Source organism: Rhinatrema bivittatum, chromosome 14 (genome assembly GCF_901001135.1).
Source record: "Rhinatrema bivittatum chromosome 14, aRhiBiv1.1, whole genome shotgun sequence".
Classification (NCBI taxonomy): Eukaryota; Metazoa; Chordata; class Amphibia; order Gymnophiona; family Rhinatrematidae; genus Rhinatrema; species Rhinatrema bivittatum.
This window is the reverse complement of record NC_042628.1, coordinates 9,768,505-9,791,545: the sequence shown is the minus strand read 5'-3', so window position 1 is coordinate 9,791,545 and position 23,041 is coordinate 9,768,505. Positions and strand designations below refer to the sequence as shown.

Sequence of the window (23,041 nt, the reverse complement as noted above, 5' to 3'; positions counted from 1 at the left end):
GAGCAGCAGTTACAATCCTTAACACTAGAGATGGGGGGACCTGCACAGAGCGGCAGTCACAATCCTTTACATAAGAGATGGGGGCACCTGCCCAGAGCGGCAGTCGCAATCCTTTACAGAAGAGATGGGGGGACCTGCACAGAGCGGCAGTTGCAATCCTTAACACTAGAGATGGGGGGACCTGCACAGAGCGGCAGTTGCAATCCTTAACACTAGAGATGGGGGGACCTGCACAGAGCGGCAGTTGCAATCCTTAACACTAGAGATGGGGGGACCTGCACAGAGCGGCAGTTGCAATCCTTAACAGAAGAAATGGGGGACCTGCACAGAGCGGCAGTCACAATCCTTTACAGAAACATGGGGGGGACCTGCACGGAGCGGCAGTTACAATCCTTTACAGAAGAGATGGGGGGACCTGCACAGAGCGGCAGTTACAATCCTTAACACTAGAGATGGGGGGACCTGCACAGAGCGGCAGTTGCAATCCTTAACAGAAGAAATGGGGGACCTGCACAGAGCGGCAGTCACAATCCTTTACAGAAACATGGGGGGGACCTGCACGGAGCGGCAGTTACAATCCTTAACACTAGAGATGGGGGGACCTGCACAGAGCGGCAGTTACAATCCTTAACACTAGAGATGGGAGGACCTGCACGGAGCGGCAGTTACAATCCTTAACACTAGAGATGGGGGGACCTGCACGGAGCGGCAGTTACAATCCTTTACAGAAGAGATGGGGGGACCTGCACAGAGCGGCAGTTACAATCCTTAACACTAGAGATGGGGGGACCTGCACGGAGCAGCAGTTACAATCTTTAGCAGCCTGCTGGACAGACTGGATTGACTATTTTGGTCTTTATCTGAAGACATTTACTAGGAGGAATGTGCACCCGATATGCAGCCTAAACAGTTCAAAGCCGCCCCTGACTGATGACTGAAGAAACAGAGGAAGAGAAAGGAAGGCGGCAGCGCTGGGCCCCGCCCCCGCAGTCACGTGAGCGCCGGGCAGAGTACAAGAGAGGGGGCAGCGCTGCTCCCTTCCAGCCTCAGCAGCAGCAGCAGTGACCCGGCCAGGGGAGCGGCAGGATGACCTTCTCCCTGGAGACCTGGACGCTGCTCGTTGCCTGCCTGACCCTCCTCTTTCTGTAAGTGTTACGGGCAATGACTCTGCTTGGGAAGTTGCTAACTTTAGGGAGCTGAAAACCTTTCTCAAAAGGCAGCTGCCAAAGTCTCACCCGCACGGAAAGTTGTTTAGGAAACCAGAAGTGTGCGGCCAGGAGCGAGGGCGTGGCTGTGCCCGAAAGGGGCGGGGCAGATGAGGTCATCCCGGCAGCCTTGGGAGTTTCATGTTTTCAGGGCAGTTCTCGGCTTTGTAGTCCCATTTAGAGGCAGATGTCCGCTCCCGGCTCTCTGAATAAGTTATCCGGCTAAACTCAGCCAGATAAATTGCCCCAGATATGCAGCAGGATAAACGTCCCACTGAATAAGGCCAGGGGTGGCCAACTCCGGTCCTCGAGCGCCACGAACAGGCCAGGTTTCCGGGATGCCCTCAATGAATATGCATGAGATAGATTTGCATACAATGAAGGCAGTGTATATTCACTGTGGATATCCTGAAAACCTGGCCCGTTTGAGGACCGGGGGTGGCCATGCCTGGAATATACTCACCTAAAGCAAGCTATCAGCGCAACGCCGGGAGCAGACAGGACGTTACCACGCTCCCAGCTGGCTTGAATATGGACCTCTTAGAAGTCCCCTTTATTTAAATAACATTGTGCAATGGAGAATGCATTGCCTGTGCCTAAGATTTACACACAAGCTGCACCCCCGGGCGCTGCTCGGTATCTGGAAAGGTTGCATGGGAAAAGTAATGCAGGTTACTCTTAAGACACTGTTGTGTTTTTGGCCCGATAGCTCTCCCTTTCTGTTTTGTCTTCCAGCGCCGTCGGAACCAGTGCGGAGATTTTGGTACCAGGTACCATTCCCAATTACCGGGGACTTTTTTCCCGTATTTGAATTGATTCCCTGCAGTTCCTAGTTTGGTCCTTGTAGCCAGGAAGCTCCTTCCACAACCTGGTGCCCAATTTTTCGGTTTGTTTTGTTTTTTCATTTGGGGGGGGGGGGCCGGTTTCATTCATTTGCCAAACCCAAAAAAAAAAAAAATTCCTAAACCAAAAAGCCGGACCTACGTCAGCCGTGTCTGGGCCTTCCTGGGTCAAAAAACAGAGCTGGCCTGATGCCAGGGCCTGCCTCGAGTCGTCTGGGACCCGGGGCTTAGGGAGCGCCCACCTCAGCTTCCATTTACCCTCCCCCTTTCCTGGATTCTCATTGCAAAAGGGCCGAAGCGATGCCCACTCACTTTCCGGCGCTATAAAAACGGTGCAATCTGCTTAGAGCAGGGGTGGGCAATTCCAGTCCTCGAGGGCCACAAACCTGCCGAGGTTTTAGGATATCCTAATGAATATGCATGACATAGATTTGCATACAACTGAGGCAGAGTGCATGCAAATCTCTCTCATGCATATTCATTAGGGATATCCTGAAAACCAGACTGGTTTGTGGCCCTCGAGGACCGGAACTGCCCCACCCCTGGCTTAGAGGATGGTGACAAAGGGACGCTGCTGCCGCACTGACGCTCCCTTAAACAAACAACTGAGACCTTGCTCCTGAGACACATCAGGAGAGAAGAGGAGAAAACTGGAGCTTTAGAGATGAAGCAGTGGCTCCCAGGCACTTGATGGGAAGTCTGTGAGGGGGGAGGAGCGTCCAGGGCAGCGTCACTCTCCAGGGAGAAAGGAGGGATCCTGAGGGAGAGCATCCCAGAATTTCTGCTCTCTCAGTAGCGTTAGGCAGATAACCAGAGGCACCTGTAGCAGGTGCCGTATTATACCCTGCTGAAGGGCTGCTTCAGTAACAGTTTAAGCACCATCACGGTGTCCAGCCTCAAAATGCACCACAGGGGCCTCGGAGGTTTATCCTTCCCATCCCCCCAATGGAAGATCGGCATGGGGGCAAATAGAGAAATTAGGACTTGGGCCCCGGTGTTGACCACGGGTCCTCAGGACAGGTTAGAAGAGGCAGGGCTATAATTTATAAGGCAGCCCAGGACACTGGTTTTGCTGGTGAACCCCCTCCGCTGCTTTGAGTGCTTAAGTTTAGAAGTAACTATGAGAGAATAAAAGGATCAAAGCCAAGGACGTTCTGAGCACTCGAACACCTGCAGAGGATGTGATTCCTGCCTGAAAGTAACTTTCAAAGCCGTTTGCCCACAGAAATGGCCTCTTACAAAATCGTTCCGCCCAATACGCCGAAGGCTTTTCGTGTGTCTATAATCCTGTTCACGTGAAGGGGCTGGTGCAATAGTATTCGGCCCCCTGGGTGACCCTTCGGCCATGCACTCCCCCTCCCCCCTATTGCCGGCAGCTCCAGCACAGCAGCAGCAGCAGCAGCTCTGGCACAGCAGCCCTAGTTTGCCTAACGGAAGCACCGGCCCTGTTCACGCATAAGTTTTCCTGGCCTGGAGCAGAGAGAGACCTTCCCAGAAGGCAGGGATGGAGAGGGATTTGTACTTGCGTGCCTACTGTTCCATTTTCAAATGTACGTGCGTAAGATTTCCCCCCAAAGGTGCACACACCTGTGCACGTTACAGCACAGGTGTGTGCGGCCTAAATTCCAAAGCAGATTTAGGCGTGCAAGTCCACTTTGAAAATGTGTGTGTGGTTTTGCTACGTAATTCAGGCCAGCCTTCTGTAAATTGCCCTTTTCATGGAAGCTTGATGGATGCGCCCAGAACCCGTCCCATTCATGTCAGGGGTGAAGCAAATCCAACCGCAGCCCGGCCAGATGCCCTGGGAAGCTGTGCCCAACAACCATACTGTAAAATGTTCATTCCTGCAGACTCTTCTCCTAATGTCAGCTCTCCGATATAAGATACATTTATACAAACACACGTGTTAAGTAATTGAGCAATGTCCTCCGTTGTCAGTAAGGATGCAGGGAGAGAGAACCTTTTTTTTATTTTGTAAATATTTGTTCGACAGTGTCTTTTCCTGAAGTTGTTCCCTCCGGACTAGCAGGGAGGATTACAGCGGGTATCCCGAAGACAAAACGCTCTCTTTAATCGTCCTGAGGGGGCTGCGTGCGTTTTTACGCTGCTTCTCTCTGGCGCGTTCTTTTCGTGTGGGTCTGCGACGGAGCTGCTGGCTCTCGGTCCTGCTGTAGGGTGGGAGACGGAGCTCCGTGTGGAAATGTCCAGAGAGCCGCGCCCCCGCCCCGCTCGCACCCCGTTTGTGCCTCTGCGCTCGTTCCTGCTCTTCCTTCCGCATGTTCTTTGTTTCCTGACCTAGGTACGGCACCTGGCCCTATGGGTTCTTTAAGAAGCTGGGCGTTCCCGGGCCGCGGCCTCTTCCGTTCATTGGAACGTTTCACCAGTACAGGAAGGTGAGTGCTTTCACGTCGTTTTACCTCTTTTTATATTACGCTTCACAGGAGATGTCCCCAGTCGAGTCAATCTTCACTGATCTTTTTCAAAATGGCGCGGCTGAGCTGAGGCCTGCGCTGTTTTTAATGGTCGGCAGAATTTGCCCTACAGCAAAATTGTGCCAGCCATTGGGGGCGGGGCGGAAGGGGGCACCATTTTAAAAGCTTTAGATGCAAAACTTCACTCCCCTGACCCTGGTGCCTTGTGAATTTTAGGCATCCAGAGGATGTAAAGTTTCTATTGACCTAGATGCTTTGAATATTGGGCTCCGTCACTGTTACTATGATTCAGAACCTGTGCAATATGGGGAGGGGTTAATGCCATCCCATCCAACCTTATGGAAGAAATTATGTTACGACCATTACCCCCAAAGCAGGAAGATTAAACCACTTGCTAAAAAAAAAAAAACCCAAACAGACTGGAACTGTAAAGTCATTAGGCCTTGCTTTGAATAGGAAATGAAATGCCCCCTTCCCTGGGCAGAGTCTCTGCTCTCACTGGGCAGAAACCTGAGTTTCAAAGTCCTTTCCATGCCCTGCTCGCTCTTACATTAACAGCAAAAGGAAACCATCTATACTGGGCCTAGTGATGAGCTCAGCAGCTGGGACTCGCATCCTTCACTCCGTGCTGAACGAGAGAACCTACATTTTTTTTGCCTTCAGTTATGGATTAAGAAAATAAGAGGTGCTGGACTGTATCAGACCAGTCGTCCATTGAGCCACTTTTAACAGATTTTGGACGTGCCTGGGACAGATCTGGAGGACGGTAGTGGGTATATGGTTGAGAGGTCAGGTAAAAGACAAGGCAGGCGAGGATGCAGGTGGCATATGGGGAAATATAAGCTCATTTAGTCAAACTGGAAGGATCTCAACTGGGCAGACTGGGTGAACCAATTTCGTCTTTGTCTGCCTCCATCTGCTGTTACTATGGGCCCAGCATCCGATCTCCAGCACTGACCAAGCTGGGATAATTGGAAGCCCCCGGAAGACCCAAATAGGGAGATCCTACTCTCTCCTGGAAACGTGGCGATCCACACATCTGTCTGGCTAATAACTGATAAAATAGACTTGTCCTCTAGAAACCTCTCCAAAGCTTTCTTAAACCTTCTGTACTGTTGACCTTGACCACGTCTCTGGCAATAAATTCCATTGATTTAAAAAAAACAAAAACAAAAAACCTCTTACATTTGTTTTGAAAACGATAGAGTTGTCTGACGCTTCTCCGAATCATCTTTCCAACCTTCTTTTTCAGGGCATATTGCAATTTGACATGATGTGCGCCAAGAAATACGGAAAGATTTGGGGGTGAGTTCTTTCCATTTGCCCACCTCTCTCTGGGTGCTAGTTCTAAAGGCCCAGCTGTGGATAAAGTAGTACTTTAGCTACATACTGGCGCCTTTGTGAATTGCTTCTCACACACACACTCTCACACACACACACACACACAGACTCTCACACACACACACTCACACACACTCTCTCACACACACGCGCGTCAGTTATGCGTATAAATGTGTGTGTGCACGTCAGGAGAGACCTTGTGGAGGCAGAGTTGGGATTCGCCCGCATGCTTTTAACTTTCAAAACGCTTGTGTGTAAATTCTGGCATAAATGATACCCCTCCCCCCCCCCAAGTCAATGGTGCCAGTCTGTGCAGGTAATTCCTGAGCTTAATTTCCAAAAAGGAAGATTTCCCTTTAAAAATTGACAGAGCCCGCAGGTAAAAAGCACCTTAAATCTCCCTGCACGGCTTGCAAGTTGCCCTGTAAGGTTCGTCTCCGTTCTTTCCCTCCTCCAAGTCCGGTTATCACTAGGAAATTCATTGTAAACATCAAATTCAGAGCTTGCAAATCAAATTGCAAAAAAAGCAGCGTTCTATCAGTGTGAGTGTTAGAAAGAGGCAAGCCATACGGCCGGAGCAGGAAGTCCGGCCGGCTCTCCAGGCCAAGCATAGGTCAAGCTGTGAGGCGCATTACAGAAAGCACCTGCCGGCTTCCCAGACCTCCCGCTCTGCCGTACCCTTTCCCTCTGCACTTTCATTCCTCGCAGCTCAGTTTTATTTTTAATGTTGGGTTAGCCGAGGGCAATTTTCGTTGGAATTTCTGCGTTTTTACCCATGCCGGGGAAAACTTACGCCCATCACTCCATCAGGCTCGTACTTTATCCGCAATGTAGTGGGGACCTTCCCGGGGTGGGGTTAGGTCACGGGGGGAATTCTTTCAACCCGGCGCAAACGTGTGCGTGTGCTTTTCCCATGGGCAGTCTTCACAGGCTTGGGGGTGAGAGGTACCTGTGGGGTTTGCAGCCAAGGTACTGCCCCCCCCCCCCCCCCCCGGGTACATTTTGCAGAGGTACTGCCAGCCGCCTCCTTTCTGGCTTGCAGCCCAATTGGAGCTTGTAACAACTTGAGCTCCGGCGCCTTCAGCCTTCGTGCAGTGCTACCTGGGGGGCTGCCCCGTCCACCGCAGGGTCTTGCTCTGGCTGGGACGCGCCCCTGTGATTCACTTCAAAACCATGGAAGCCAGATCTGGAAGCCAAACTCAAGGCACTGGCAGCACTGCTACTGGGATATTTGTACAAAAAACCCCCCCAGAAACACAGTTTGGGCCTCTGTGTGCAGCTGCTTCTGTGCCCTGGGAGAGAGAGAGGTGCTCCTGCCCCTGACTGTGACTCTGCTGCCGCTGCTGTGTCTTAACCGCGTTACAATGTAAATAGGCCTTTGCCGTGCAGCAGAGATCAGATGATACCCCGCCTCGTTCGTGTATAATTTATATATTAGATGCACATTAACAAGATTCTCGCTTTGCGTCCCTTCCTGTAGGATTTACGACGGCAGACGCCCGGTTCTCACCATCATGGACCCGGCCATCATTAAAACCATCCTGGTGAAAGAGTGCTACACCCTCTTCACCAACCGGCGGGTACGTTTCCACTCCGGTGCTGCGCCGTTCCTGTGTGCTTGCAAACAAATTGCCTTTGTCAGACACGAAACCTTCTTCCTGCCCCCGTTCTGCTGCAGAGTGATGATTAATCTAATATGCTACGGTTTTCCTGCAATTTGTATAAAATTATTGATTAGTCCTAATACAGCGTTTTTTCCCTGTAATTGTGTTATTAATGGTAGAGATGATAATCCTAATGAAGATGCATGAGGCTGGGATAATTTATGTGAACCAGGACAGAACTTTTTAAGAGGAAACCCTTTCTGCGGGCTGAGTGCTTGAAAAATTGTGCATGTGGGGAGTCATTTTGAAAAGATTTTATGGGGGTAAACGCAGTTTGAGAATTGCTCTCTCCTTTTCTCTACCACCCCATGTACTTTCACTAGCACCAAAAAAAAAAAAAAAAAGTGAGGTTGGGCTGAAGAATCGGCGCTACCGTTGGCCCCCAAATTATCCTGAGATGACTCTGGGAGGAGTTTCCCTTTGAAAATGTTAGTGCAGGCCCCTGCTTACATTGGGGGGGGGAGGGGAGTTTGAAAATTAGGCCTAAATGTAAGAAAATGTCTAACCCATGCCAATCTGTGATCGTCCGGTTAGATTATTTGTTAGAACAAAAAATGGAGGGATAACTAGAACACCACTGACCAAAATATCAAAAAAAAAACAAACCCCAAGACAGACAGGGTGGAAAAAAAATCAGAGAAAAAACTTAGAGCAAAGGCTCAGCACTTGAGTTCTTCAATCTAGAGAGAGGGAAAGGGAAGGGGCTCCAAGGCCTTACTCAACCCCAGACATCAATCATTTGGTTCTCCTTGAAGAGTTGATTGGATTCCTGTTGATTCGTTCTGTTTTTGATTCATAGCGGGGGGAGCATGAAAGGTCTGAGAGTTCCTGGGATGCTGCTGTGAGAAGGATCAGATTTACAGCCCCATGCCTGAGGGGGACTCAGAAACTAGTTTTGCCCAAAATAAAAGGGGCCAACATTTTGGCCCAGAACATTTTAAACAGGACAAATGGAGAACAAACGGAACCTATTTTCGGGGTGGTGGATCCCCTGGGACTCCCTGACCTATCTTGATAGGACACCAAACACAAAGGTTATTAAAGGGAGGGGGGGGGAGAGATACACACTATGCAAGCAGCCAGAAGGGGTGTCCTGCATGGCCAGAGACGGGGGAGCAGCCGGAGCGCTGCAGGCAGTGGCCCTGAAAGAGCAGTGCGCACGCCCCTAAAGCTCGCCCAGGACGCACGCACGCACAGTGATGATATAAACCACCTTCCCTTAGGAACAAATATAAGAAGTGCATAAAAGAGGATCCATGGTGCGACTGTACCTTGAGTAGTGTGCACCGTTCTGATCTCCCACATCTCCAAAAAGACACAGCGGACATAGAAAAAGTATCTTTGGACAAGATCCTGAAGGAAAAGACACAGAAAAGTTGTAGGATCCTAAATTTAAGTGAATTTTCAGCTGAAAACTTAGACCCCCTCAAATTCAACTGAAAATAGGAGCCTACTTTTTTTTTTTTTTATCTATCAGCCCCAAGCAACTACGCTGCTATCATGATGAACCTAGTCAGTGCTGCTGCTTCATAGGCTCAGGCTAAGCTCCTGGGCTGATTATTACTTATTCGCGAAGCAGCAGTCTTGGAATTAACATTTTAAGCAGGAACAGAAGCAGCAAAGTATTTCTGCTGTGTCGTTCTGATCATCTGTGAAATGCTAGAGCCAAACACAGGAAAGGTCATTTTCAAAGGCACGTTGGGGGAGGGGGGGGGAGGTAGTGCTTTACCCACAGAAATGGCCCTCTAAAAAAAAATATATATATATATATATGCAGCTGATAAATGCATAAAGTCACGCACATGAACCCTGCAGGTATTCCAGGGGGCGGAGTCTGGGCAGGGGTGGGGCTTATGCATGAACTTTTTGATTTAAAAAGTCCCAGGCTTAAATTCTGTCAGCAAAACTGGGTGCGTGGATGTCCGTTCCAAAAATTGGTGTAAACTATGTGCATATTTTCTAGCTAACGTAAGCACAATGTTTCAGAATTACTCCCTTGCATGTTGGTAGGGCCTAATGGTCATTAGTCCATGAGAAAATAGACGCCAACTTCCTGTCCCTTTTGCGCCTCCTTCTTGAGACTTGCATACAATCCCCCTGGTTGCCTTTATGAAAGACACCCCTGGGGGGGGGGGGGGACTGTCTGGAACCTCTCTTATTCTCCATCCCCGCCCTCACAGAATCTTGGCCTGAATGGTCCCCTGGACTCTGCCATCACAATTGCCGAGGACGAGCAGTGGAAGAGGATCCGCACGGTGCTGTCGCCCACCTTCACCAGCGGGAGGCTCAAAGAGGTAACGGCCTTGCACATCGCAGTTCATTTCCTTACATCTTAGCTTCACTAGAGCCATCTTCTTGGCTTATGTCGGGCGAGCAGATGCCCCAGACTTATTGTGACTGTTGAAATGCCTCCCACTTATTTCTTGTTAGCAAGAAGAAATATTGCTGGGGTAATTTTCAAAAGGATTTGCATGCGTAAAAGTGGCATAGAGCGAAGCAATTTTCAGAAGCTCATTTGCGTGCTGAAAGTGCACTTACGTTTCTAAAACCTATGGATAATTCAATGGCAAAGAGTGTAGCAATTTTCAAAAACCCACTTAGGTGAAAAATGAGCATTTACATGCATAAAACCCACTTTTAGGCACGTAAATCCTGTTGAAAATTGCCTCCTATGTATTTCTGTAGAAAGCGATTTACTTGTTTGGGGTACTTTTAGTCACGGCTCCCTTTGATACATACACAATCGGTATTTCTGCTGTTTATGATGCCTGATCAATGAGGAAGAATCCCTAAGTGCCCCGGGAATTATGCAGAAACCTATTGGGATCCCATTTTTTCTTTATAAAGAACGGACGTGTGCAGCCTCCGTCTTCTGCGTGCTAAATGTTTGTTGCCTGGCTCCTCATGCTGAAGCCATTTGCCTATTCTGTCCACGGTGCACGTTTCCTATGTGCAGTTTAACAGAGAGCTTAACTCGGCCTTCTCTTTGCAGACAGAGGACGCTGCTTCTTCAGCTCCAAACTTTATTAAAAGCAAAGTTTTTATAAACAGAGTCTTACTGTGAATAAGCTGGAGAAAACAGCACCTGCGCAGTCTGGGTCACAGAAATAGACAGGGTCAGCCCCCGGGCTGAGGTCCTCTAACAGACTCCAAAGACACTCAGTCAAGGACGAATAACGTCCACGCTTCCTGTACCTTCCATAAACACTGTTTGTAAAGACGGTATAAAAATACTTTTAAATAAAAATAAAATAAAATAAACAGCCAAAAGCACGCTGGACTCCGGATGCAGTTCCAACATAACTTTACTGATAGCTGATCTTTAAATTGAAGTAAGTGACAATTTACAAGTCCTTGTTCAATACAGTCCATTGCATATGGCTCGATACTAATGGGATTATCTGATATTTGTTTCCATATGGAAACCGCAAGGTAAAGTACACTAATGCGAAGATACAGAAAGCAGGTCTGCTAAATCTGTAGACTAGACCCAACCCTTATATAGTGAATAAAGCTAAAACAGGATTTGAATGAATCAAATACAATCACAAAAATATAAAAAATACATAAACGCACCCATATATTATATACAAGAGCCTGATCAGCAAATTGCTGTTACAATATTAAGCCCACATACAGTGCATACATTTTTTTAAGTAACTAAACTGTCCCAAATTGGGATGAGATTATTGCAGTTTGGGAAAGGTTAACTCTTTCTACCTTTCTAAACCGGACCTTAAATAAAATAAGCCCAAGGTCGTCTTTCCCAAAAATAGGAGGGAGAAAACCAGAGCAGTGAGAGCACCATCCCGCCTCCTAAAAATGCAACCAAAAGTCCATACCCTAAAATGGGGTCTCAGAACCAGGACATTACCAGTCCAGCAGCCCACGTGGGGGGGAGCTGTAAACCGTTTAGGGCTACATCTCTCCCACCTACACAGATGGAAAATTCCTCTCACTCTACTACACAGCTAAAAGGAGGATCCTCCTGCAGGGCTGGAGCAGATCATCTGAGCTAACCAGACACAGCAGGAGAAACTTCCCTGCTGTCCAAGTCCCAGCCAGCTGATCTGAATGCAGGCCGAACTCCAGCGAGCAGTGTAGCAGAAAGCAAAGACCTTCGTGCAGAATGAAAGCATTAGCAACAGGAATAGAAAGGGCAGCTGTGGATGCCCCTTTGTCCCACTTTCCACTCTTTCTTTTCAGATGTTTCCTATTATAAAACACTACGGCGATCTTCTGGTGAAAAACGTCCAGAAGAAGGTGGAAAACGATGAACCTTTGCTCGTGAAGGAGTGAGTAGCTCTCTGAAAGTGAGGCGAGAGAGAGAGCAGTGCGGATGAGGGGTAGTGCCCAAGAGTAGAGTGGTAGAGATTTTCATGCTTCTTGATGATGAAAATGGCTTTGCAGTATTATTCGCTCACTGTGACGTGGTCCCACACTCCTGGGGTCTCAAACACTAGGACATGAGGAGGCGTCAGTAACTTGCATGGTAGTCTAAAAGCAGGGCTTCTGAAGGCTTCACATCCCCCATACTGAAGAAATAGTGTTCTTGCTATCTAGGAGTAGTAGATGTCAACGAGAGCTCAATGCTCTGTAAGAAATACTGTTTATAGATAGAAAGATATATAATAATCTTAATTCTGTCATGAAATGAGCAAATGGCATAGTGAGTCCATTTCTCCAAGATCAAGGCAGCATTTCACCAGAATAGTTCCTACAAGTGAGACGTATCTGGCTCTCTCCCAATGCCTTAAGTGTTGAAGGTAACTCATGGAGTGAAGGGTGTCTTATTTTTCCTTATTTTTCTCCCCAGCATCTTTGGAGCCTACAGCATAGATGTGACCACCAGCACCTCGTTCAGCGTGAACATGGATTCCATGAACAACCCCAACGACCCGCTTGTCACCAACACCAAGAAGTTACTCAAATTCAGCTTACTAAGTCCATTACTCATTATTCTAGGTACAGCTATGATCGGCTTTGTTTATAATGCTCTCTAAGAAAATAACTTCTTTGCTATAAACTTGTTCATAAACACATTAAAATATATGATGTGACAAGGCGCCCAACGCAAGTTCCGGTCACTAGAGTTGTGTTTTGGAGAAATTCCAAAGCATGTCTGTGGGCTACGTTGATGTGTTTTGCGATAAGTGATTTTATTGAGAAATTTTGGTATATCTCTTTAAGGGTCTGTGAAGGAGAACCACTAGGGGAGGCTTCTTTGGGTCATGTTCAGATGAGAAATATGCTTTTTGAGTCTTGGGTCTTTGGAGCTTGAGCTGGAAGCCTGGGTGGGGGAATAGTTCCTCATCTCTGCAGCTATCTGGCCTATGTCCAGTGGCCAGGATGCTGAGTTTCCACTGTTAGACTCCTGGGCAGGAATCATGACAACTAAGGAACTGGAGCTCAATCCTTTAATCAGGGAAGATGATGTATAAGGATTTGTGAGCACTGAATGCCATCTCTTGTGAGGAAGAAATGTTTGATACTAGGAGGGAGAAGTTATAAGCTGAGGTGATGTGAAGAACTGTTGTTGAACCTGCTACTACTAATGCTGTAAAAAGCCTGCGTACCCTGACAAATCAGAGATCTAATGAGTTTTTATTTTAAATCTGACTGCTTGAAGCTCCAGCATTTTGAAAATAAAAGTTGTGTTTGAAGTTAGCTTTTGGGTAAGACCATCCTATGCCCCAAGGCATGGGTACGAAGGAGACCTCTGTCGGTAAGAAAATGAAGTGAGGGGAGAGAACTCTTCCCTGTCCAGCATAGACAGTATAGCCCTTGCCTCTCTGTCAGGTCCACTACGTTGTCTGCTCGACAAGACCCTTTGCTCATTTTAGGCGCCCAGTCAGGGTCTTACACAGCCATATTTTCAGAAGAACATAAAAAAACAAAATGAAGCTGTAAATGGCTTTAGACCAGGCATTGTTTTTTAATCTTTCAGAATCTGGTTGCATCTAGGTCCTGAATGCATCCATTGGATGCTTCTTTCTTTCTGCCCCCAACAGTGCTTTTCCCGTTTCTTCTTCCTGTCTTGGAGAAACTGAATGTGAACCTTTTCCCCAAGGACCTCATCCACTTCTTCCTGAATGTAGTCACCAGCATCAAGGCCAAGCGTCTGCAAGAAGGCCGCACGGTGAGTCCAAGATACCTTCTGCCTGCGGCAGCTATAAAGTAAGAGCACAGGTCACGGTGGCAGTGAGGCTCTGGATACAGGAGGCTGGAGCCAGGCAGACATCACCTGTCTCTGTAAAAATCGAAGTACAGAGGAGGCGGGTCACATAATGAGGTGCACCTCAACATGAAATCAGGATAATCGTGAATTGATGCTGTAAACAAACAGCAGGAAATAACAAAGCACGATAGAGAAGCAAAGCCATGTGTATTCACTATATGCCAAAAATTTTGTCTATCAGAAGCCCTGGAAGAATAATGCAGCATAGCCATAGATGCTGTAACCGTGATGAGGATACAGTTCTGCTGGTTATCTAGGAAGGATGATTTCCAAAGGGGTTAAGCACCTATCTTTGGGTTTTGGGTTCCCTAATTTGGGCTTTTGAAAATGTATTAGGGCTTGAGTTCTTAAATTTAGGTTCCTAGTTTCACGAAGCATCTAAATTTAGGAGCCTAAAAGTGGAGACCTCATTATGCATAACCTGTAAGATTGATGCTATGAGCGTGAACACAATATGATAGGGAGGTGCACGGAAACACTTTTTTTTTTTTTTTTTTTTAACTTCAATTAGATTTGTAATTCATTGTTTGTTTGGTTTACTTCAAATAAACACCAAATGAAAAAAAAAAACAACCCAATAACTAAAGAAAATGAAGGCCCCTGGGCCTTCCTCCACCTATTAGCACTGCTGAAATTAAAAAAAAAAAATGAAGCCCCACAAAAAACTAACCCCCCCCCCTCTCTTCTTAGGCCTTTCCCCTATCTCATCCCTCTCGCTCTGGTTTCATCTTTCCCCATGCGTGACTCGCAAGAAGGCAAAACGTTGCAGGAGCGATCCAGGTTCTGTTTTCAATATGGCGCCAACTGGCCCTGAAGCCAACACCGTTCTCTTGTACAACCAAATGTTTTACAGCAAAACTACGAGCACCAAATAGACACCGTAATTGTGTGGTCGTAGTATTGCTGGGATAATTTTCAAAGCAGACTTTGCATATATTTGCCAGCCAACTTTTATATGAGATCTTACAAAATGAACCCATAGTAAAGAAATGTGGTGTTTATAGAAGAATTTGGAAGATTGCCTGCCAAGACATGATCTTAAATTAAACAGTGCATGAGATGATGGGAGGTAACGAATCCTGGTAGAAGACCTGGTCATGTACTCGGGGGCTGTAGTAGCAAATTACCCAGTCTTGTACTGGAGGGCACAATAGAGAGAGAAAGAGGAGGAAACATTCTGAGGCAATGATATTAAAAAATGATCAAGATCTGGAAACATGCATGAAACAGAGAGGAAAACTGAGTGGTGCACTGGAGTTGCCAAACTTTGTATCAAAGATGACACCTGATGATAACCAAAGACCTGCAGCACAGTGGACGAAATTCTGAGTGGCCTAAGCTAGATGAGTTGGGAAGGGCTTGGCTCCTAGGTATGAATGCAAAAAGGTACAGTCATGCATTTGGGTACAAAAGTCCAAAGAAGCCATACATGAGGGGGTGAGATATCTATGTGCACAATCTGTCAGGAAAATATCTGTACCTTTTTTGCAAAATATCTGCTTGTACAACTGTTGCTATAGATTTTCAGTGAATCAAGCACATTGTGAAGTTTGGCTGCCCTGTTGGGTTTCGTTGATCTCCCATTTGCCGTGCTGAGAGTTCAAGGAAAGATTTCTCATTGGGGGGGGGGGGAAATGTAAAGGTTATTGTCGTCTTGTCACATGTTCTGGGTATTTGGATGTAAATGTGGAAGACGGCACTGCATTGAACAACCTTTCTCTGCTGGGCTCAGGACATGCTACGTGGATGTCCAGCCCGACGCATCCTGGTAGATCACCAAATGGATGATCTGAGTCTTCTCCTCTGCCATTGTATTAACAGGATCTTAATCTATTTATTTTGGTTTGCCAGCAGTCGTATGCAGAATCCTTGGGATTTGGTAGCAATATCTGCATTTCTGAGGAGCCCTGGAGTTGAGCTTTCCATCCCTCAGTACTCTTTTTTTTCACCTAAATCATTCCTTCCGTTTCTAGGACCGGGTGGACTTCCTGCAGCTGATGATTGACTCCCAGAGCTCTGAACTCAGTGGTGATATCCACGGATACAAAAGTAACGCCACTTCATTTGTTTACCTTCTCTTCTTTATGCGAGGAGGGTCTCTTTGCTTCCCCGGGAGGACACTTAAGTGGCTAAACAAGTGGGACTGTTACAGAAAACCGAGGGACTCATTCATTTTCAGCCAGAAATGACCTCTTGTCCCACACCCAGTAATGGTTGGGACATGTACAATTACAATTTTTATTCAAATTCCGCTATTTCTGGCACTTCAAAGTGGATTACATTCAGATATTGTAGGTATTTCCCTATCCCCTAGAGGGTTTACAATTTTAATTTGTACCTGAGGCAAGGGAGCGTGAAGTGATTGCCCAAGGATTTCTTTTGGCAGTTGGATTACCGATTCCTTTTTATTTGACCAAAAAAAAAAGATGTATTGAATGAACTTAAAAGACCACTCTGGTCCTTTTCTCAGATGTGGAAGGTATTACAACCCTACAAAGATTTCAACACCCTTTATTGAAAGAATTACGTGGTCATAGCTCTATTTTGCCGTATCAATACATAATCAGAAATTATTTCTGAAAAAGAGCAATACGTAAATTATGTTAGCAGCTTTGAAATGCTTCTAGTGATTTAACAGTATGAAAATTAGGAGTGTGCACTGAAATGTTTTGTTTTGGGTGTAGTCATCACATTTTTTTCATTTTTGCTTGTGATTTATCTCCTGTCACTTATTAGAAATGAAAAAAACAAAACAAAAAAATGGTGTCAGGTCCAGCCCCTCCCCTCCATCGACTGACACACGAGTAGCTTAAAAAAAAATCCTGTCTCTGAGAGCTATCAAAATAAACACTTAATACTGGTAGCAAAAAAATATCTTTATTTAAAGTATGGAATATCCCAGAAGAGTGAGATTACCAGCAAGGCAATTCAGAAGCAGTCTCAAGAAGCATTAACACAATAGATTAAATAGATCACACCTCCAATGTACACACCAATGAGCTAGTTTGTTTTCAGAGCACTTTATTAATTGGTTGACATTATAATTGTAATTCATATATGTTGTTAAGACTGGGATTTCTGTAAATCATGTGATTTCTTGTAAATTGAGCCCAGAAGGCAGGAGAGAACCTTAAGGCTGAACTTTTGACCTTTAGCATCAATTCTAGCATTTCAGCATATTCTGGCATGTCAGCAACCTTGAATAGCTTTTTACAAGTCTGATCAAAGTAATTTCGCAGTGAAGTAATTATTTTCTACTTAACTAGTCTAGTCTTATAGAAGCACCTTTGAAAACACCTCTATATATCCCACACCCCTAGTCCCAGCCTGAACCCCCTCCCAAAACCTTATTCCATAATCTAGGTCCAACTGGGGCAGAAGCGGCAGTCACTTCTGCTGTTTCCATGACATATATCAAAATAGTGCCATGCTGTTTTCAAAATGGCACCAGCTTCAGGGCAAGATGGTACCAATGGGGCAAGAGCACGGAGATTGCTTCTACCCCATTTGGACCCTATGAGACAAGATTTGGGGATTGAGGTCCAGCAGGATCTGGGGTTGAGGGAGGTGGCTTTTTTTTTTTTTACTAGCTTTATAGAAATGTGAGGCAGCAACACCTGTGTCATACAGTGCATTAAGGAACTTCAGTTAATTTCTTTTGGCTATTTCTGAACATTACAAGGCATCTTTTTGTTATGTGTTTTTTGTTTATTTTTTGTTATTGTGTTATGCTCCTCTGAATATTTTGTTCTTATGTGATCCACTGTGCACTGTGGATATGAGCGGAATACACTTTTTTTTTAAAAATAAAATATTTTTGTATGTGTCAGTAGGCATGGGTATTTTTTTGTAAATGAAACAACAAAAAACAAAATGTTGGGTTTTTGTGTTTTTTATTTCATTTACAAATTGAAATAAAACCAAATAGGAAATATCATTGACATTCCTATTTCATTTTAAATGACAGTACATCCCTATTGAAAATACAGCCCTATAACCTTAGAGAAGATACACTAAAAGCTAACTTTCAATAATGGGTTATTTTTACTTCTGTTGGATTATGTAATGCAATTAATTACTCAGACAAGTTTGATCCAGCAGTTTGATAGGATTCTCTAGTCACATGCTATCTTGTGATGTATATTTTGCATTAAGTATTTGACCATCTTAATTGTCTTTCTGCCTGTTTGTTCTATTACAGCTTTAAGTGATGCTGAGATTATGGCGCAGTCATTTGTTTTCATTCTGGCTGGGTATGAGACCACAGGTTCTTCACTGTCCTTCCTGTCTTATAACCTGGCAATCCACCCTGAGGTCCAGCAGAGACTGCAGGAGGAAGTTGATAAAATCCTACCCAACAAGGTGAGTGTCTGCTCCATCAAGATCTGTTGGTAAAAGTGGTGACTTCAAAGGACTTCAGTCTTAACATTTTGGTATCTCAGCTCTCTGGCACCGACTGCCAATCTAGTCCTTGAGGCCACCCTATCAGCATTAATTTTCAGGATATCCAATGACTATGCACAGGCATAAACACATTGAACTCAGGTGTCCTGTACCACAGCATATAATACTGTGACTACTTATCCAAAGACATCTTGTAATGCTATAACAAGCAGCCTTCAGTGTTCTCCCTTTTCGCACCATCAGTGCGCCATATCCACATGCAGCAAGAAATGACTGTGTAGAGTTTATCAATCTTCTCTGCTAGGCCACGCCTACATATGAGGCCTTGACACAGATGGAGTATCTTGACATGGTGATTAACGAAAATCTTAGACTGTATCCTCCAGGCGGACGACTGGAAAGAGTCTGTAAGAAAACCATTGAGATAAACGGACTGACCATTCCAGAAGGGACTGTAACAATGATCCCGGCTTTTGCAATACATCGGGACCCAGAGTACTGGCCAGAACCAGAGGAATTCAGACCCGAAAGGTACCAAATTGGGGGGGGAGAACTAGAGGAAAGTAAAATAAATAAAAACAGGTTAAGTGTTTACCTCTTAATAAAATATGACTTTGAATACTAATGTGAAAGCTACAATGTGGTTGTTAGTGAGGACCCTTTAATGCCATGTGTCTAGTGTAACAACAAAGTTAAAACAATGTTTTCATATGAAAATAATTAAATATTTTAAAAAACCCCAATAATTCCCCTTACTGTGTTGTCCCTGTAGCCCGTGCTGTTCCAAGCACCAGGACGTCTCGTTTTTCTAAAGAGCCTTAGCCTGGTTCCTTGGAATATATCCGGTCACGCATGAGCTCCAGTGTCCTAATGCTCTATTGTTTATCTCATTCAGAGAATTTGGTTAGCGCCCCCTCCACATAACTCACCTGCCACAAACATCTTGCAATATAAATCTGAGCAGGGCGCGTGCTGGAGGTAAGATTAGAAACCAAGTCTGGTGCTGACCCCACTAGGCTCCCCTGCCAGCCCTGGTCTGAGTCGTCAATGGATGGGCCTTCTCGCCGCCGCGCAGGACGTTCGGCTACCTGTAGCCAGAACTAGTGTGAGGTGGCGATCACGAGGAAATGAAAGTGCGGGGAGATTACGCTGAAGCCCAGCTCAGGCTTTTGGAACAGGATCTTTATGGCCTGAAACGGCCGCCGGTGTCATTTGAATCTGCAAGGATATTACTAGATAGCAATTACGTCGCCATGTCCTTGGACTGAAAGGGCCCTGTCTTGCTTGCTCGCCTCTTTTCTTCTCTTGACGTTCCTCGCTTGCTTCTGCGACTGCACCCTAGGTTCAGCAAGGAGGCCAGAGACTCCATGGACCCTTACACCTTCCTGCCCTTCGGCCTTGGCCCTAGGAACTGCATCGGCATGAGATTCGCCCTCCTCATCATGAAAGTGGCTCTGACGGTTCTGCTTCAGAACTTCTCCTTCCAACCCACCAAAGATACACAGGTAAGGAACCCAATTCTGTGCCTCCGCGTTTGTCTCCAACTAGGTTACACTCGCAGAATGTCATTAAACTAAAAAATATTTCCTGTTCTCCTGATTCCTTCTGTTTTTCCTTAGTTCCCTCTAGAAATGGACCCCAAGAGATTCCTGCAGCCCACGAAGCCCATCACCCTGAAATTCGTACCCAGAACCAGCACCAGATCTGATGAGTGAACCCCAGCGCGCGCCCCGCGTCGGGCAACACTGCAGGCTCGAGCCAGCTGAGACTTATATGGGTGCTGCCTGTGGCGAATGAAAGATCAGAAATATATAAGGGAGTAGGAAAAAGAATGAACTTTCTCCACCGATTCTGAATCTGCTGCTCATTGGAGGACTGAGAACCATTTTCTATAATCCTGCCCAAACAATAAGGGGTTAACATTTCCCTTATTGTGTCACATGACCCTGTATGGGGCGGGGTGAGTCTGCAAGAGCAGCTACCTGTAGTAGTGCGTCAAGTCCCCATCCTCTTCCCTCCCTACGGTGCTGGTCCCACCATGTAAATCTAGTACATAATGTTTGGGGGTTTTTTCTATCCCAGTTTTCCAGGTACGGAATCCTTGCATGCTGCACACACCTGGCTCTGAGCCTGAACAAACACGTTGGGTTAGACTGGTACCAATGAAGGAGAAAAGTGCTGGCGCCTCTTTGTGTGGTGTCTTAAGGCACGCACTGCTGCCCGCTTAGCAGATAAACATTTAGGGACTAGCACAAGCTCGTAAGCATGATGGGATATCCTGCATTAAAAGAGCAGCATTGTCAAGTTGTTGCAACATCCTCTTTAATTGCTAACTGTTTGCTGGTGGGCCAGGGGGCTGCCTGCGCCAATCTCTTGACCCCCCCCGCTGTAGCAGAGTCCAACAGGACCGTGACGGCAGCAGTGCTTACGGCCAGGGGTCTGTGGGGAAAGGGTTGAGGGATTGCTTGCTGCCTCTTTGTCTCCTCTGTCTACCTCTAACTCTTTTACGCCTGCAGGTTCACTTTAGTTTATTGTTCCTAAATGCATATTCTCCATAATTCTGTAAAAAGTGCAAATACAACTGCTGCAATGTGACAAGAACTCACATCTAGGATAAATAAAATTAAAGTCAGTCAGATCTGGGGAGGGTCATCTCTGCCCACCCTATGCTCCTGTACAGTGTATGGAAGCCTCACATGTCACTAACCTATGGTTTAACTATATGGCTGAGAATTAATTTGGCTTGTGTAATAAAATATTTAATAGCAATATTGATTATAATTGTACATTACCTTGACTTGAATATTAGAGTAAGGACATACTGGCATCAGAGTCTCGGGATTAGCTTTCAATTTTCCTTCTGGTCATTGAGTCACTTGCTGATTCGTTTGGTGTTGGCGTCTAGGATACTTGTTGAGTTATCTACTTCCGGCAGCTTTGCCAGTGGAAATCATAAAGCCAAATTATCAAGTAGGATGTCTGTTTTGTCTCAGTTCTATATAATAAAAGATGTTGTCTGTTAAGCCCCCCATAAAAAGAGTTAACATCATAAAGTTGTCTTATTAGCCATCCGGCTGCCAAACAATCAACCAGGCAGCCACACTGGCGGCCGGCAGCTCAAAGCCCCAGCTTGTATTCCTTCAAATTGCTGAAAGGAGCTTCTTCCACACCGAGGCAGAGGGAGAGAGGCGGCTGAAGGGGAGATTAAGGTTGGGGGGATGCTGAGGGAGAGAACGGAAGTGGGGAGGGTGCAGTTGACCCATTCTGCTGAGATAAGCGATTGAGTTGCTGGGTGGGTAGCAAAATTTTAAAGCTGAGGGGGAAAGGAAGGAGGTGAATCAGACTTGGTGGATAAAGTGGGACATTGAGCAGAGAGTAAAAGATGCATTGAACAGGAGAGAGGAAAAGAAAGGACTGGGAACTGAGCAGACCTGGATTTGCTAATAGGCACAGGGTGCCAGACCAGCTAAAGATTTATTCCCTCCCAGCTGCATTGAATCTCCCTCGGAAGAGAACAGCTCTCTACTTCCTGCTCTCACCCCCCTCCCTGCCCAGGTAGCATCCAAATAACAGGAGGGAAGAGGCTGAGGCTGAAGCAGACAGAGCAGAGCAAAGAAAAGCTCCTCTGCTCTCTAATCCAGCTTTTTCCTGTCCTGGGGAGATGGAAGACATCTTTTCTATTCTGTATGTTAATCTCACTTGTAACACAAAGAAAGCAAAAAGAATTCCGGCTGTTTATTACAAGAGTCCTATCTGTGACCAGCCGGCTGCTTAAAATGGTCTCTGTCCTGGCACTGTGCGGAAGGAAATTTAATGGTTTCTTCTGAAAATATCCTTCACAAATTTTAAAATCCTCTTTTTAAATGTGTATTCTGCTTTTTGTGACACTCCAAAGCAGATTACACTCAGGTAGAGAAAGATGTTTCCCTGTCCCCAGCGGTCTTGCATCCTAGCAGGTTGATGCAATATGGACATGCTAAGAACGTGCGTCCAAACTGGGCGCACGCTTTTTTTAACGTGCGCACAATCACCTCTCCTGGGCGCCCGATGCAACATGTAAATGAGCTGCCACGCTACAGCAGACGCGCTAGGGATAAATTGGGCGTCCCTAGCATGCCCATGGCACCGGGCGCCCAGGAGACGTGGCTGTGCGCCAGGAAAACGGATGCTCAATTTACGAGAGGCCATTTTTTTTTCTCACGGCAGCTAGTTTACTGTCACAAAACGCATGCACAATATTCGCAGCACTGAGCGCGTATACCGTGGATGTATATCGTGCTCCCCAAAATTCTTTTTTTTATGTCAAAACTTTTTGTGCACGGTGCTGCTTTCTGTGGTTCTTCCTACTCACTATCGTGATGATACTAAGCAGGAGGAACCACAGAAAAGCAGTCTGTTTGTTTTTTTAACTTGAGCACTGGACGTGTGGGAGAATCTACACCTGCTCCAGACAGGCGTAAAATTTTACTGGTAAAAAGTGTGCCTTGGGCAGAGAGAGAGTTTTTTTTTTTGCATTGAAGGGTGATAATTAATAGCCTCATCTACATGGCATTTGCGAGTGAGGGAGCGCTCTTAGCTATGCCTTTGGATGCACTGATTCCCTTATTGCAACGGGGGTTATGGACGCACTAGGGCGGATTTTAAAAGCCCTGCTCGCGTAAATCCGCCCGGATTTATGCGAGCAGGGCCTTGTGCGCCGGCGCGCCTATTTTCCATAGGCCTGCCGGCGCGCACAGAGCCCCGGGATTCGCGTAAGTCCTGGGGTTTTTTGTCGGGGGCGGGGCTTATCGACGTGGCGTTTTGGGGGCGGGCCCAGGGGCGTGGTTTCGGCCCGGAGCGGTCCGGGGGCGTGGCCGTGCCCTCCGGAACCGCCCCCGGGTCGCGTCTCGGCACGCCAGCAGCCCGCTGGCGCGCG

The 23,041-nt window shown here is 46.4% G+C and overlaps 1 protein-coding gene across 1 annotated transcript; it reads left to right on the top strand.

Annotated features, from left to right (window-relative positions):
- Positions 1 to 994: 994 nt before the first annotated feature.
- LOC115076159 (cytochrome P450 3A9-like) lies at positions 995 to 21,100 on the top strand. Its single transcript, XM_029577296.1, has 13 exons — positions 995 to 1,145; positions 4,347 to 4,440; positions 5,732 to 5,784; positions 7,301 to 7,400; positions 9,665 to 9,778; positions 11,691 to 11,779; positions 12,301 to 12,449; positions 13,496 to 13,623; positions 15,696 to 15,771; positions 17,924 to 18,084; positions 18,431 to 18,657; positions 19,469 to 19,631; positions 19,746 to 21,100. The coding sequence occupies exons 1-13, from the start codon at positions 1,087 to 1,089 to the stop codon at positions 19,839 to 19,841; spliced, it is 1,509 nt and encodes a 502-aa protein (XP_029433156.1). The 5' UTR covers positions 995 to 1,086; the 3' UTR covers positions 19,842 to 21,100.
- The last annotated feature ends 1,941 nt before the right edge of the window (positions 21,101 to 23,041 follow it).